At 45.8% G+C, this 16,002-nt stretch overlaps 1 protein-coding gene across 3 annotated transcripts in view; it reads right to left on the reverse strand.

The window, feature by feature from the left end:
• Positions 1-15,186, reverse strand: part of LOC123768948 (lactadherin) — a 159,240-nt gene extending 144,054 nt beyond the window's left edge. For all 3 annotated transcript variants that reach the window (XM_045759819.2, XM_069309099.1, XM_069309098.1), the window contains exon 1: positions 14,871-15,186. In XM_045759819.2, coding sequence (XP_045615775.2) covers positions 14,871-14,873 — 3 coding nt within the window. In that variant the 5' untranslated portion in view covers positions 14,874-15,186. The remainder of the gene's footprint in view (positions 1-14,870) is intronic.
• Positions 15,187-16,002: the final 816 nt, after the last annotated feature.

Here is a 16,002-nt window from a genome sequence, read left to right on the forward strand (position 1 = left end):
ATCGCCGGGGCTGACAGTCTCCATGAACAATGATATACAAAAAAACATTCCATTCTTTCAAGTCGTTCAGTTTGGTGTCTTGAGAGTTCTTCACGAGGCAGTTGGCGGCCGTCTTGATCTTGGCCTAAACTATCAAGTGTATCTTGTCGTTAGCGCGGGCAGGGGCCGCGCTTCTGTCAGTGACGTTGCTGAGAACCCTAATTCATCTTTTTTTGTAGCCTATAGAAAAGAAGTTCCTGTAGAATAGTTTAATGGGTGGAACAGGTTGTGCACGACCAGACCATCACGCGGGATATCCTGACCACCAAGGATAGGGAGCCGGTCGGCCGAGCGTACAGCACACTGGACTTGTGATCCTGTGGTCCCGGGTTCGATCCCGGGCGCCGGCAAGAAACATTGGGCAGAGTTTCTTTCACCCTATGCCCCTGTTACCTAGCAGTAAAAAAAAATAGGTACCTGGGTGTTAGTCAGCTGTCACGGGCTGCTTCCTGGGGGTGGAGGCCTGGTCGAGGACCGGGCCGCGGGGACACTAAAGCCCCGAAATCATCTCAAGATAACCTCAAGATAACAAACACCAAAATAATCAAAAGATACGAGTATAAAAGACTAGACAAAGCCTAATGCGGCTCTTTTCTTACCACAATTTATTAGGCTTTTGAAAACATTTGCATACAAGTTTTTATGAAGCAGAGTAAAAAATCTTTCATTTAAATACTGTGTGAAACCACTTGGGGCAGGACGGTAGAGCGACGGTTTCGCTTCATGCAGGTCGGCGTTCAATCCCCGACCGTCCAAGTGGTTGGGGCACCATTTCTTCCCCCCGTCCCATCCCAATTCTTATCCTGACCCCTTCCCAATGCTATATAGTCGTAATGGTTTGGCGCTTTCCCCTGATAATTCACTCACTGTATTAAATTTATCGCTTATTTACGTGAAGTAATTACTATAATTATTATAGTGGGAAGAGTGTAATTACTATAGTGGGAACATTTATGTGAATGTATAGGACTATGTAGATTAACTGAGGGCTAAGATTGCACCTGTTGCTGTCTCGTTGACTGATATCTGTCAAAGCAACTGCTGCCTCTGTGAGAGGCAGCAGTTGCTATGTCATAATGGTGTCATTTGGTTACTATAGTATAGACATGGGTGGTTGACAAATAGAATGCATTAGGAAGTAATGTGGTGGAGGCTGACTCCATACACAGTTTCAAGTGTAGATATGATAGAGCCCAGTAGGCTCAGGAATCTGTACACCAGTTGACTGACGGTTGAGAGGTGGGACCAAAGAGCCAGAACTCAACCCCCGCAAACACAACTAGGCGAGTACGGTGTGACAACCCCAGCACCTACAAACCACCACCTTAAAGAGAGATCAAGACACCCTAAACTATACCCTTGAGAATGGAGGCGAGTAGGGAGACCTCACTTCAGTGTGTTGATGTACCTCACGCCACAACAGTGGGTTACATCAAAACATCAATAATGCAGTCCCTGTGGTATAGTGGTTAACATACTCGCCTGGCGTTTAGCGAGCGCTTTATCCTGGGTTCGTATCCTGGTCGGAGAGGATTTACTGGGCGCCAATCCTTAACTGTAGCCTCTGTTTACCCAACAGTAAAATGGGTACCAGGTTGTTAAACGATTTGGCGGGTCGTATTCCAGGGAACATAGGATTAAGGACCCTCAGAATGTTCGGCAATATGTTTATTGTTTGTGATGTGTGTATATGTATGTATTAACACGATGTACTGAACGGGGTGAGAATAGCTTGAGCTACCTCATCCCTTTGTGTGTATTTTACCTCAATAAACTTATTTCAATTTCAATTTCAATAGGATTAAGGACCTGCCCGAAACAATACATGTACTAGTGGCTGTACAAGAATGTAACCACTCGTATAAATAAATAAATAAATAAATAAATAAATAAATAAATAAATAAATAAATAAGGTGCTCAACATAACACAACACGAAACAATGGACATAAACTGGATGAGTTGAGATTCAGGAACAAAAAAAAACCTGGGTAAATACTGGTCGGCAACAGGTGCTAATTTATGGAGAGAAAAGTTGCCGGGTAACACAAAAGACTTAAGATTGCTGGATTGTTTCAAGCGCGGATTAGACATACATACACGAATGAATTGAGGTAGATATAGGTATGAACTACCTCGTATGAGCCAATAGGTCTTCTGCAGAGTCCTTAAACATCTTAAAAAGTTCATACCTTAAGGTAACCTTACCTAAATACCCTAAACTATCACCTAACTCAGCTTCATATTATGCTTCCGTCTATCTTGAGGTTATCTTGAGATGATTTCGGGGCTTTAGTGTCCCCGCGGCCCGGTCCTCGACCAGGCCTCCACCCCCAGGAAGCAGCCCGTGACAGCTGACTAACACCCAGGTACCTATTTTACTGCTAGGTAACAGGGGCATAGGGTGAAAGAAACTCTGCCCATTGTTTCTCGCCGGCGCCTAGGATCGAACCCGGGACCACAGGATCACAAGTCCAGTGTGCTGTCCGCTCGGCCGACCGGCTCCCCTACACGACAGCGTTGTGCCTACAAACCTTACAAAGACACAGTCACAAATACAACCAAATAAACTATGTAAAAAAATACAATTCTGCGTAACAATTGATCCCATTTGGCTATGCTGACACTTGAGAATAGGCCTATATAAATATACACAACCCTGTACTGACAATATTGGTACTAAATCCCCATTGTAAAGATTCCCAGGGCAAGAGGCTGGCATGCTAATGACGACTCAATTATCAGAGCCCAAGGCCGGATGAGCACGCAATAGTTGATTACCCGGCAGCCGGCCACACTAATCCCAGCCGGCTCCTGCACGCAAGAGCACCGCATCAGGCCATACAAGACGAGTGATACACGCGCGCGCGCTGGTGGGCACACGAGGCTCCAGAAGCCATTACCGTAAACACACCAATTGACTCCAGAAATCAAGTGGGCCACCACAACGGCCGGGCCACTGAGGCAGTGGTGTCGTCGCTCAGATAACAGGTAACGGTGAAGTGTGACAGAGTAGGAACGGTGACGTAGGGGTGTAACAGGTACGGTGACGTAGGGGTGTAACAGGTACGGTGACGTAGGGGGTGTAACAGGAACGGTGACGTAGGGGGTGTAACAGGACGGCGAAGCATGGAGTCTTCATAAAAGTAATTGCTCCTAGTTTCAAGATTGAGATACGAAGGGTGACGGGTGTGGTGACGGGTGTGGTGACGGGTGTGGTGACGGGTGTGGCGCAGGGTGTGGTGCAGGGTGTCCGTGCTGCTGGTTCATGGACGTGTCAATGGTGTGTGGACCTTAACGAGCCATGTCCGTGACTTGGCGTTCCGTGTCCTCACGGTAGTGGACTGTTTACCTGATGACATGGTTTCGTGGGCTCATGAAACATGGAATCATGTTACAAGTTCATTAACAGTCACTATAACTGTCTCCTAACTACCCCTGCGACTCTTACCCAACCTATCCACCCAGCGGCCGACCCCAACCCGCCCTCGGGTCAGGTTCCTCCACGCCACGGTCGACCCCAAAGACACTATTCACGAACTGTGTATTACAAATAGGTTTGTTTTCGGAAATTAATATTATGTATTAAACTTATTTGGATAGTTAAGCGTAGGTTAGGTGTTTAGGGCATGTTGGCTTTGTTATATATATATATATATATATATATATATATATATATATATATATATATATATATATATATATATAAATGTCGTACCTAGTAGCCAGAACGCACTTCTCAGCCTACTATGCAAGGCCCGATTTGCCTAATAAGCCAAGTTTTCATGAAATAATTGTTTTTCGACAACCTAACCTAACCTAACCTAACGTTTTCGGCTATCTAACCTAACCTAACCTATAAAGATAGGTTAGGTTAGGTTAGGTAGGGTTGGTTAGGTTCGGTCATATATCTACGTTAATTTTAACTCCAATAAAAAAAAATTGACCTCATATATAATGAAATGGGTAGCTTTATCATTTCATAAGAAAAAAATTAGAGAAAATATATTAATTCAGGAAAACTTGGCTTATTAGGCAAATCGGGCCTTGAATAGTAGGCTGAGAAGTGCGTTCTGGCTACTAGGTACGACATATATATATATTGTATTGATATATAACAAATTTACATAAAAAACAAGGCACTAAAGCGTCACAACAACACACAATACAACACACAGCACAAGACAATAAAATAAAACATCATATGGAAACAACGAATAATAAGAAACTTACAACACAAAAACTAAACACAGTGTAAACAGTGGCACCAGGACGGGTGATCCAGGCAAGAGCACAGGAGGCGACGGCACAGCGGCCGGGCACACCCTGCTGGAACACAGAAGTCTAAGGCAGAGAAGATCGCGCGGAAGCCACTGGTGAAGAATTGCACGAGGGCCGGCTGCGAGTGGCAAAGACACCACGGGCTGAATAACAGTGGACTGCAACACCGAGGCCGGCTGCACAGGGGCTGGGATGGAGGGCAGGAAAATGGGCGCCACCGGAACCGAGTCTCTCTCTCGACTACCAGCACCAACTACCGGCCCTCACATGCCACTGAAGCCGGGGTAACAACCCACCTCCCCCCCAACTCTCAGATGCAGCACCCGGAGACGCCGGAGAAGATCCAGAAACAGACATACAAACTATCTCCAAGACAGAACCACCCGCCCCACTAACATCCACCACCGTCCCCCCCCCCCACGGGCCCCGCGACTACACTAACAGGCGCTGCAGGGTCCCCAGCAGCCACAGCCGCCACAGCAGACTCCACCATGAGCCACACATCGTCCAAATCCGCCCAGAAGGGAACCCATTCCACCCAAGAGGCACTTCTCACACGCTTAGAGACCGGTTACAGCTCCACGGAGTCCTTCGCCACATCCACAGGCAGCTCGGAAGCAGCGCACTGACACACACCACTCGGCCATACAACACTGCAGCCGCAGCGACCTTTGGAGGTACCGGACCATGTACCACCACGGGCCCCACAACAGGAATCACAGGACCAGCATCCACCTCCAACCCGTCAGCACCAGGCGTCGCAACTGTCCCTTGCGCCACCGTCACATCAGCCGAAAGGGGATCCGGGGAAGGGGGCGGCGTGGAAGACGCTCCACCACCTCCACACACACGCCAGCAGGGGAAAATCCTCCTCCAGGAAGAGGTTCACAGGCCGGATACTGCCAGCAACGCAACCCGCAGCCTAGTGCACTGATATCCCGCACCTGAAACACGTCCGAGGCTGACCAGCATATAACACTGCTAAAAAATCCCTTAAGTTGAACCGACGACGGAATGTTCAATTTGGAATGAACGGCTTTGCACCACGCGAGTCGCTATGTGCGACTCACACGGGACACTCTTTCACCTCCCGGAGGAGAAAAGGTTCATCCTCACACTTGGTACTCTCCCTAACCTGGCAAAGTAACGCCACAGAAGATCCTCCAGGAGCTCAAACGGCGCCCCATGCACAGCAACATATGTGGACTCGCCGCATGTATCTGACACCGACACAGAGCCACCACCTGCAGGCAGCGTGAAGGATCTCCCATCATATCGAGCAACAAAACTCCGGTAAACATCCGAGGAGCCGAACTTTACCACAGCCTCCACAGACCTGCCACATTCACCCACAAAAGCTCCAGGAGCACCACCTCAACAGCCGGATAAGACGCCTGGCTGGAGAGTTAATTCTGGGCCAACCATGTCCTTCCAAACAACAGGGGGCAAGGGCCCCCCCCCCTACCACAGCCGAGCACGGCTCTGGGGTCCCACAAGAGCACACACCAACAAACGCACTCAACATGGGCCGGCGAAAACTGGAGAGCATCACAACACGTCTACCTCTACCGGCAGCCAGACACGGAGTCTTTTGTTTATATTTGAAGTACCTGCTTGATGGGGTTCCCATCCCATGTACGTGGGTAAAATGACCTGACCACACACTAGAATGTGAAGAGACGACGACGTTTCGGTCCGTCCTGGACCATTCTCAAGTCGATTTACGTGGGTAAACCATTTACAGAATTGCAATTTGAATAGAGATTGTCAGTGAAACAATGTTTGAACGTCATCAGTTGTGAGTTGTTCACGACAACCCGTCCTTCAGCCCGTCCTCCAAACAAAGACCCAAAAGTGATTCCATCCACCCGCCAAACCCCCAGGTGTTTATGAATGAAAAACGGTTTACACACGACTCAACTGATGACGTTCGAACACTTCCGGAACAAGTGCTTCACTGACGAATTTTGTTCGAACCACAACGCTGTAAATGCTTCACTCACGTACTACAAATACAAATAATCGCCACAGAACCTAAACACCTAACCTAACCTATGTCTATATATACACAATATGCTAATATATTATAATATTAATTTATATTTGAGAACATTCCCGTTTTGACTGAACGGGAATGATGTTAAAATTTTATGAATGCGTCTGTGGGGTCGAGCGCTGGATGTAATGGACTTGAGTCGAGGATGGGTTGGTGTGAAGACGCGTTGAATGGCGCAGCTGAGAACGAAAAACGGTTTATACACGACTCACATCTGATGACGTTTGACCATTTCTCGAACTGCCAACAGAACGTAAATGCCTACCCTAACCTAAGCCTAAATATGCACAATATGCTTATAATATTAATTTATATTTAAGAAAAAGTCTTGTTCTGAATGAAAAGTATGTTAACATTGATGAATGCGTCTTTGGGGTCGACCCCTGAATGGAATGAACATATTCTGAGGACGGGTTGGGGTTGGTGATGATTTTAAGTGCTCCGATGTAATGACACACAAGGGTAAACAAGTTTTTATTCAACAACTGTTTGAGCGTGGGATGGGATGGTAGCGCAACGGTGGCGAGCCTGGTCTCAAAACACGGCGCATAACTTTGTGTATGGACCGCATGTGTATGGCCCGCATGTGTATGGGCCGCATACGCAAAGGAGCAGCGAGATTTCTGGAAGGATGCATACATCTGGTAGTTGCATATCGCACCTCTTGTGTACACGGTAATTCTTGAAAGAGACACTTGTAGGGAAGCTAAATGGGAGGGTAGGCAACTTTTGAACGTTGTAGAATACACACAGACCGGCTACATCTGTTGTGATTGAGCGTGTGACTATGGCATTGGGTCACGTTCGTCTGTTAGGCTTCTCACTTGATGCGCAGCCCTCTCATCAATTTCCCCTGACTATTATTATTATTATTATTATTATTACAACTGTTATTAGTAGTGGTAGTTTCTCCGCAAGAAAATGCAATTTACAGTAACAAAAATGTAAAAAACTGTTTTGTTTTGGGTACGACGTTAACAAGGTAAGCAACTTGTGTTCCAGAATATACTCAATGTTCACCTCACAGGTGCTTAATATACTGCCGTTCACTCAGCGAAAGGTGTCCAGCAGCTGGACACCCTCAAGACTGAAGCAGTATTCTCCCCCACGATAACAGCTTGACGATTAAATGCAACCTCAGAATACTGAAAAGAATTACTGACAAAAAAAAAATTGTACCACTTACGGGCTATTCATGCCCGTGCCACCTCTTGGGTGGCTTAATCCTTATCAATCTTATCAGTCAGTCAGCGAGTCCCAATTGGGGTTCTGCAGAACACTGGGATTCCGCAAAACACCGGGGTTCTGTTCGTGAAATAATGGAGTTCTCCGGAGCCTACTATACTAATTACTTTTAAGTAACTGGGGTAAATGGAAGGAAGATCCTTCTTCCTGGGAAGGAAGATGCCAGGAAGGTGAAGAGAAGAGCGCCGGTAATATTGAGTGTCACATAAACCCGCTAACTGACTGACTTTTGGACTCAAGTAAAACAAAGTAAGATTTTGGAGAAGAAAATAAATAACAAAGTAAGATTTTGGAGAAGAAAATAAATTATAGCGAGAAAGCTCAAGAGGGCAGTTACTCAGCGGAGCTTGTAGCAGAAATAGTGAAGAGTCACACTACCGTTGAGAACAATTGTGCCCCATACACTCACAGCAAGAACATACACTCACAGTAAGAACATGGTAGGCATAGCCAGAGACGTCACAGTAACGTGATGTATCAATGTACAGATCCACGAGGGAATTAATGAGGGTTCGAACCTATGTGCAGGATGTTCCAGGACGCGCTCTAGTCTGGGGTTGCAATTCTTATACCATGTCGTGGTACAGATGTTCCACGACATCTATACCACGACCAGAGAGCGTCTGGCAACATCCAGCTCATAGGTTCGAGTCCTCATCATGGCCCTCGTCAATTTGTTCAAGCATAGATGTTAAAAGTGCACTAGAGAAGCTTGCCCATATCTCATAATACCATCAGTAGTCGTGTTGATGACAGGCCACCCATGACGGTCTCTCTCAAACGCTAAACAAACAAACAAAAATCGTGATGCCAGTCTACAAGTCTAAGGCTACAGACATAAGTACAGCTCAACTGTCGCCACTCGCATAAGATGTGGGAACAATGGAGAAATAACTTGAGAACTTTCTTGGTTGCATGGAACTAGAGCAAACTTGGCGTGTGCAAGATGTGTTGTACAACCAGTTGCTTTCTTACCGAGTGTCTGGGTTTGTCATGGGATAAATGTATAGGAATATAGTCTGTAGTCTTTAGGGATCCGGTCGGCCGAGCGGACAGCACGCGGGACTTGTGATCCTGTGGTCCTGGGTTCGATCCCAGGCCGGCGAGAAACACTGGGCAGAGTTTTTTCACCCTATGCCCCTGTTACCTAGCAGTAAAATAGGTACCTGGGTGTTAGTCAGCTGTCACGGGCTGCTTCCTGGGGGTGGAGGCCTGGTTGAGGACCGGGCCGCGGGGACACTAAAAGCCCCGAAATCATCTCAAGATAACCTCAAGATAAGAATACACACACACACGAGGCTTCCCTCAATGATTTCTTCAATAAAGACATTTGTTACTCTCGACAAAAAACAAATCCAGCTGTTATTACGCCCCGCGACATTCTTCCGAGAAGTTCTCGTTTCTAAAACGGCTGGAGAAGATTTGAAACATGTTCAACACACCTTTGAGAACGTTGTTAACTTATTAAGCAGCCGCCACTGTGGTCCCGCGTGTTTGTAAACATTTTGAAAACATGTGAAGTTAGATGGTTTCCCGCGTATATTCCAACAACAAGAGCAAGTTCAGTTTGTCTCTCCAGATATAACAATATAACAGTCACAGCCCCACTCCTGTGACAGGTAAGTCCACTACGGGCTCACCATAGCCCGTAGTAACCTGTTACCTAGCAGTAAAATAGGTACCTGGGTGTTAGTCAGCTGTCACGGGCTGCTTTCTGGGGGTGGAGGCCTGGTCGAGGACCGGGCCGTGGGGACACTAAAGCCCCGAAATCATCTCAAGATAACCTCAAGATAACTATTGACGATGGTCACAATAAGAACTGTCTAAAGAGGAGGATGGGTTGTAGTGTGACAATGTACAATATCGCAGTGGATCTTCCTTCCGCTACTTTGGCGCTGTGGCGACTTTTCAGAAGGGGGTGATGTATTATTAAATACTAAAGTACTTAAGGCAATTCCTGTTTCAATTCTTCCTCCGTGGTCTAACACTGTCATATAGTGTTATACTATATACATATAGTATAACATACTACATAATACACTATATATATATATATATATATATATATATATATATATATATATATATATATATACATACATACATATATATATATATATATATATATATATATATATATATATATATATATATATATACTAGTATATTTTGGTAGCAGTCTTTCCTGTAGACATATATTATTAAATATGACCGAAAAAGTAAGATTAATAATTCTAACACGAATTTTCTCAATCTTTCGTACATTTCTTTTCACTGTTGGAGGTAAATCAAAAATCAATTCTCCAAAATTCATTTTTATTTCTAGTCTGACGCGACACGAGCGCGTTTCGTAAAACTTATTACATTTTCAAAGACTTTAGTTTACAAATACACAACTGAATAGAACTTACGCATCTCCGATTTTATATCTACATTTGAGTGAGGTGGATGGGGTGAGGTGGTATTAATTTCATCAACACAAGACAGAACAAGAGGTGGCATTAATAGGGTATTAATTTCATCAACACAAGACAGAACAAGAGGTGGCATTAATAGGGTATTAATTTCATCAACACAAGACAGAACAAAAGGTGGCATTAATAGGGTATTAATTTCATCAACACAAGACAGAACACGAAACAATGGGTATTGAATAGAAGTGTTTGTAGAAAGCCTATTGGTCCATATTTCTTGATGCATCAAGAAATATGGACCAATGGACATATATATATATATATATATATATATATATATATATATATATATATATATATATATATATATATATATATATATTATATATATATATATATATATATATATATATATATATATATATATATATATATATATATATATATATATATATATATATATATATATATGGTTCGTCAGTATACACAACCTAGGCAACATACGAGAATTTGCCCAAGAAATTTTTATCTTAGTTATTGTTAATACTCAATTACTTGGTTAGGCTACTCTTGGGTTAAACGATGCATTAATTCACTCTACCATCTGGCACTGACGATGTATTTATTCACTACCATCTAGCACTGACGATGTATTTATTCACTCTCATACATGTATTCAAACGATGCATTCATTCACTACCAACTAGCCCTGATGACGTAGCAATTATTAGTAGGTTAGTTAAACATTTCACTCGAATATTTCAAGTTATTATATTTTTTCTTATTTATAATGTGAAATGTAACTATACCTCAGGGATATAACTGTAGGCTACTGTACCTCAGGGTTATAACTGCAACCACATATATATTTATACATTAACTCATGCCTACATGAGTAACCTGGTTCCTAGCCTAACTCTCTACCACATTGGTAGTAATAATAAAGGCAATGTTCACGATATGAAAGATATCCTAGCTCAAGGGGTAATGGGGGGGAATTTATCTACCTTAATTCTTTCTGCTACGAAGCCGACCTATTCTCTGGCGAGGGTTGCTGAGGTCCCTGGTCCTGGGGCCAGATTCACGAAAGCACTTACGCAAGCACTTACGAACGTGTACATCTTTCCTCAATCTTTGACGGCTTTGGTTACATATATTAAGCAGTTTACAAGCATGAAAACTTCCCATTCAACTGTTATTGTTATAAACAGCCTCCTGGTGCTTCCGAGCTCATTAACTGTTTAATAATTGTAAACAAAGCCGCCAAAGATTGAGAAAAGATGTACAGGTTCGTAAGTGTTTGCGTAAGTGCTTTGTGAATCTGGCGCCTGGTGTTTGGTCCTCCGTTGATCAGGGTCCTGTACACACAAGGTCCTCAGTCGACTGGTAGATGCTCGCGTCCTCGCCGTTCTCACACTGCAGGCAGGTCCTCCTCCTCTTCCTCTCGAGGTACTGGAGACGGGTCCCTGAGCATGTCGCTGCCTTCCTCCCACTCTGGCACTGTAGACAACACTGGTTCAGTGTCCCCTCCCCGGTCTGCCAGTGGACTTGACACCATGAAGGCACAGCAGCTCGCCTGATGCGTTTAAACGCGGCCCGCTGGGCGTCCCAGCACAACGTTCGTCTTTGCCACAGACTATTAGTAAAAGAGCTCTTTGCGCTCTAACACCAGCCTAACTCTAACACTTGCTTCCATGTACTCTACGGGAGTCGGATGACCTCCCACGATGTTTCCAGTATCAATGTGGCTACTTGGGTCCACTGGTTGGGGCTTCCTAGCCTCTAAATCGGGAGCTCACTCGAGCGCGGCCACTCTCTATGACGGGCTGTGACGTACTGAGCCCGCAGGGGCGCCCGGAGCCCGCCGTCTCGTGACGTCACACCGCCCAAGGGCTCCTCCCCATTGGTCCATGATGTCACGTGACCCTACCTGGCCAATCAACAGCCGGCAGGCATCATGCTCCTTTGGCGGGAAGCAGAGCGCCTCGGCGCCATCTTGTAACTCAAAAGGGCGTAAGCCACTTGTATAACCAAACTAAAACGGCAAATTCATTGCCAATACGATAACGTTCCATACCCTCATATATATCAAAATGTTCCCTGAACATCAGAGAACGTTCAGGTTGCAGAGATATGACTCTTGAAGCTGAGATGGGAAAGATATGAGGGTGGGACACCGTCACTGATCGCTACTGTCTTCACTATCTTGCGCGGTCCTTGCAACATCCTTCCTCTCGCCTCTGTCGTGCTTAAACTTTTACCCCTCCTGTGGTTCCTGTTTCTCTTCACCATCTCCCTCTTTCTATCCGGTTATCTCGCTTACAGGATTCTCTTTCAGTTCGTATTTCTAATATTTCTCCTCGTGTCGTTCCTTCCTTGACCCCGTGGAGAGTCCCCCTTCCGCAGTTTTGTACATCCTTGACCCGCATCACTAAAGCTTTTACCCCTCCTACGGTTCTGAAACGCCTTTTCCTTGAGCACTTTTCTTCACACTCTCGCTCCGTTTCCATCTTCACCGATGGGTCTAAGTCTGCGGATGGGTTAGGCTACTCTGTTGTGTTTCCTGACCGACTTATATGTATCGCCTGCCTCCGGAGACTAGCATCTTCACAGCGGAACTTTATACTATTCTCTATGCTCTTCGTCTCCTGCTTTCTCGTTGTCAATCTTCCTTTGTAGTTGCTGACTCTCGTAGTGCCCTCATGGCTCTCGGGTCCTTTAATCCGGTCCATCCAGTGGTTGTCGAGCTTCAACATTGGCTGTTTCTTATTTCCAGTAAATATAAGTAAATTGAGTTTTGCTGGGTTCCCAGCCATATTGGTGTTTCTTTAAATGAACGTGCGGATGCTGCCGCTAGGGAAGCTGTCCGCACTCGTCCCATCTCCCGTAAAGGTATTCCTTAGTCCGACTTTTACCCAGTTATTCATGCCTCCGTCCTTGCCCGCTTTCAGAGTTGTTGGTCTTCTGTTACTGGTAACAAACTGCGTACTCTTAAGGGGGTGTGTCCTCACGGCCGTCCTCCTACCACCATAACCGGCGATGGGAAACGGCTCTGACGAGGTTGCGTATTGGCCATACACGCTTAACTCACGGTCACTTAATGGAGCGCCGCCCTGCTCCTTGTCCAAATTGCATTGTCCCTCTTACGGTCGTGCATATCCTTGTTGTGAATGTCCTGACTTCCAGGACGAGCGTGTGTCTTGTTTTCCGACCGTCCCCCGCGGTCGCTTGACCCTCGATAGAATTCTTGGTGAATCGGATACTTTTGATATCGTTCGCCTTATGCGTTCCGTTCTCGTATTAGCATCCTTGGTGATATTAAGCGCCCTCTGATTATTCCGCACATTTGATGGTGCTACATAGCCTTCCCGGTTTGGTTAATAATTACTTACTGTACCCCAGGGATTTAACTGTAGGCTACTGTACCCCAGGGATTTAACTGTAGGCTACTGTACCCCAGGGATTTAACTGTAGGCTACTGTACCCCAGGGATTTAACTGTAGGCTACTGTACCCCAGGGATTTAACTGTAGGCTACTGTACCCCAGGGATTTAACTGTAGGCTACTGTACCCCAGGGATTTAACTGTAGGCTACTGTATCTCAGGGATATAACTGTACCCTCTTTCTAACTTCTTACAGTAACTGTAGGCTACTGTATCTCTGGGACATAACTGTAGGCTACTGTATCTCTGGGACATAACTGTAGGCTACTGTACCCCCATAGAAAAACTATAAAATCTAAAATAAAATACCAAATTATGTCAAAAATTATAATGGTATAATTAAATACAAATTACCAAATGGAGACGGTTCAAAAATTTGTGTTCGTGGAGAGAAATAAATTATGGAGAGGCTAGGAAGTGTTTCAATTTCAAGCCGGTGCTAGCCTCGTCCTACATAACCAAACTTTACTTGAAATAACCTGTAAGACCTAAGCCTATTTTCTGAGTTAGGAAAATATTAATATTTCACATCAGGATGTAAAATATGTTGATATGGTGATATATGTTGTCAAGAATACTCTCAGTATTGAATGTGTTGAGTGAAAATGGTTGACAACCTGCTAAGTAAAAGTAGGAGTTGCGGAAACTCACTGTGCTAGTGTTAGTGTACACAGTACCGTCAGTGTACACGGTACCCTCAGTGCGTACACAGTACCCCTCAGTGCGTACACAGTACCCCTCAGTGCGTACACAGTACCCCTCAGTGCGTACACAGTACCCCTCAGTGCGTACACAGTACCCCTCAGTGCGCACACAGTACCCCTCAGTGTACACAGTACCCCTCAGTGTACACAGTACCCCTCAGTGTACACAGTACCCTCAGCGCTGACGGCTCTAGTTACCATGAAATGTCCGACTGTGTTGAGTGAAGTATTCCATACTGTGAAATTATTCCACATTCTGGCGACTACGATGAGACCACCGTACTCACTGTAGCAATGGACCAGTGGAGTGTTCAAACGGTCAAAACATTCACTATAATCCCAGCCGTAGTTCATGACCCTACCAGCCCCTCACTATCTGGAACAGCCTGTCTACCAGTCTGCGCCAAGGCTGTGTTAATACTGGACAAAAAAGCTCTACGAAGGCAAACTTCTAACCCGGAGTAAGTCTCTAAACGGAGATCTTTCAATTCACGACTCAATCCCAATAGCGTAAACATTATTAAAACATAAATCGGACCACTGGATAAGGCAATTGGAGTCTTGGAGTAACTATAGCAATATTCTCCCCCAATAGTGTACAAGTATTGTGTGAGGAAGCTGGCCTTCACAGCTTCAGCAGCCACACAACACACAGAGACTTCAACTGGACAGGTTTTAAGCTACTCACCATAATCCTGTCTCGTGGGTCTAGCGGCGTGAGGACATGTCACACTAACACACTCATTACTCAGTGTGCTACACTCAACCACATTCACAGGTGGATTTCTTGTGGGGGGCGAAATTCGAATTGCCTGTTACAAATTTGGGTTTAGGAACTGCATGTTCTAGCGTAGGTGATTATTGGCAGCAAACGGTGCACTAATAGGGTGGTACCGGACATCCCAGCGTGGGTATCGTAGCGAGGGTGTTCCGGGTAGCGTGTTGTAGGGGACGGTAGCGTGTGGCTGGTCACAGAGAATAGGGCGACGCGCCCTCACCGCACCAGTTACAGCGTGACACTGGCGCCTCGCTTCTCCTACACCCTCACCCCCGACCACCACCCAACCAGCTGGTTGATGCCTCCGCCCCTGTGGGGGGCTTCTACCCCCGGTGACCAGCTGCCCGCCAGCCCCGGGAGATAACCCCCACCTGCCCAGAGGGGTCTACCACCCCGTGCCCCAAGGGCAAAAACCCTCCCTAAGCCCCAGGGTGCTGGTATACCCCTCAGGAAGATCAAACATTATATAAATATCGTCATAATACCTCATAATTCACACCTTGTCTTCCTACATGGTAAACTTTCAACCTGTGTGGATTGCAAGCTGTTGCACAAGAGTTGCAGAGAGAGATCCGCCTTCAGTAAACCAGTTGAGCAGTCGCTTGGCACGAGCAGCGACCCCCCCCCCTGCAACCTGTCACTCATTGTAGAGTGACGGGGACATTCAGGCAGCTGTCATCACTAGAGTGACGGAGGACATTCAGGCAGCTGTCATCACTGTAGAGTGACGGGGACATTCAGGCAGCTGTCATCACTGTAGAGTGACGGAGACATTCAGGCAGCTGTCATCACTGTAGAGTGACGGAGACATTCAGGCAGCTGTCGCTCACTGTAGAGTGACGGAGACATTCAGGCAGCTGTCGCTCACTGTAGAGTGACGGAGACATTCAGGCAGCTGTCATCACTGTAGAGTGACGGGGACATTCAGGCAGCTGTCATCACTGTAGAGTGACGGAGGACATTCAGGCAGCTGTCATCACTGTAGAGTGACGGGGACATTCAGACAGCTGTCATCACTGTAGAGTGACGGAGACATTCAGGC

This window comes from Procambarus clarkii, chromosome 64 (genome assembly GCF_040958095.1).
Source record: "Procambarus clarkii isolate CNS0578487 chromosome 64, FALCON_Pclarkii_2.0, whole genome shotgun sequence".
In the NCBI taxonomy this organism is placed as follows: Eukaryota; Metazoa; Arthropoda; class Malacostraca; order Decapoda; family Cambaridae; genus Procambarus; species Procambarus clarkii.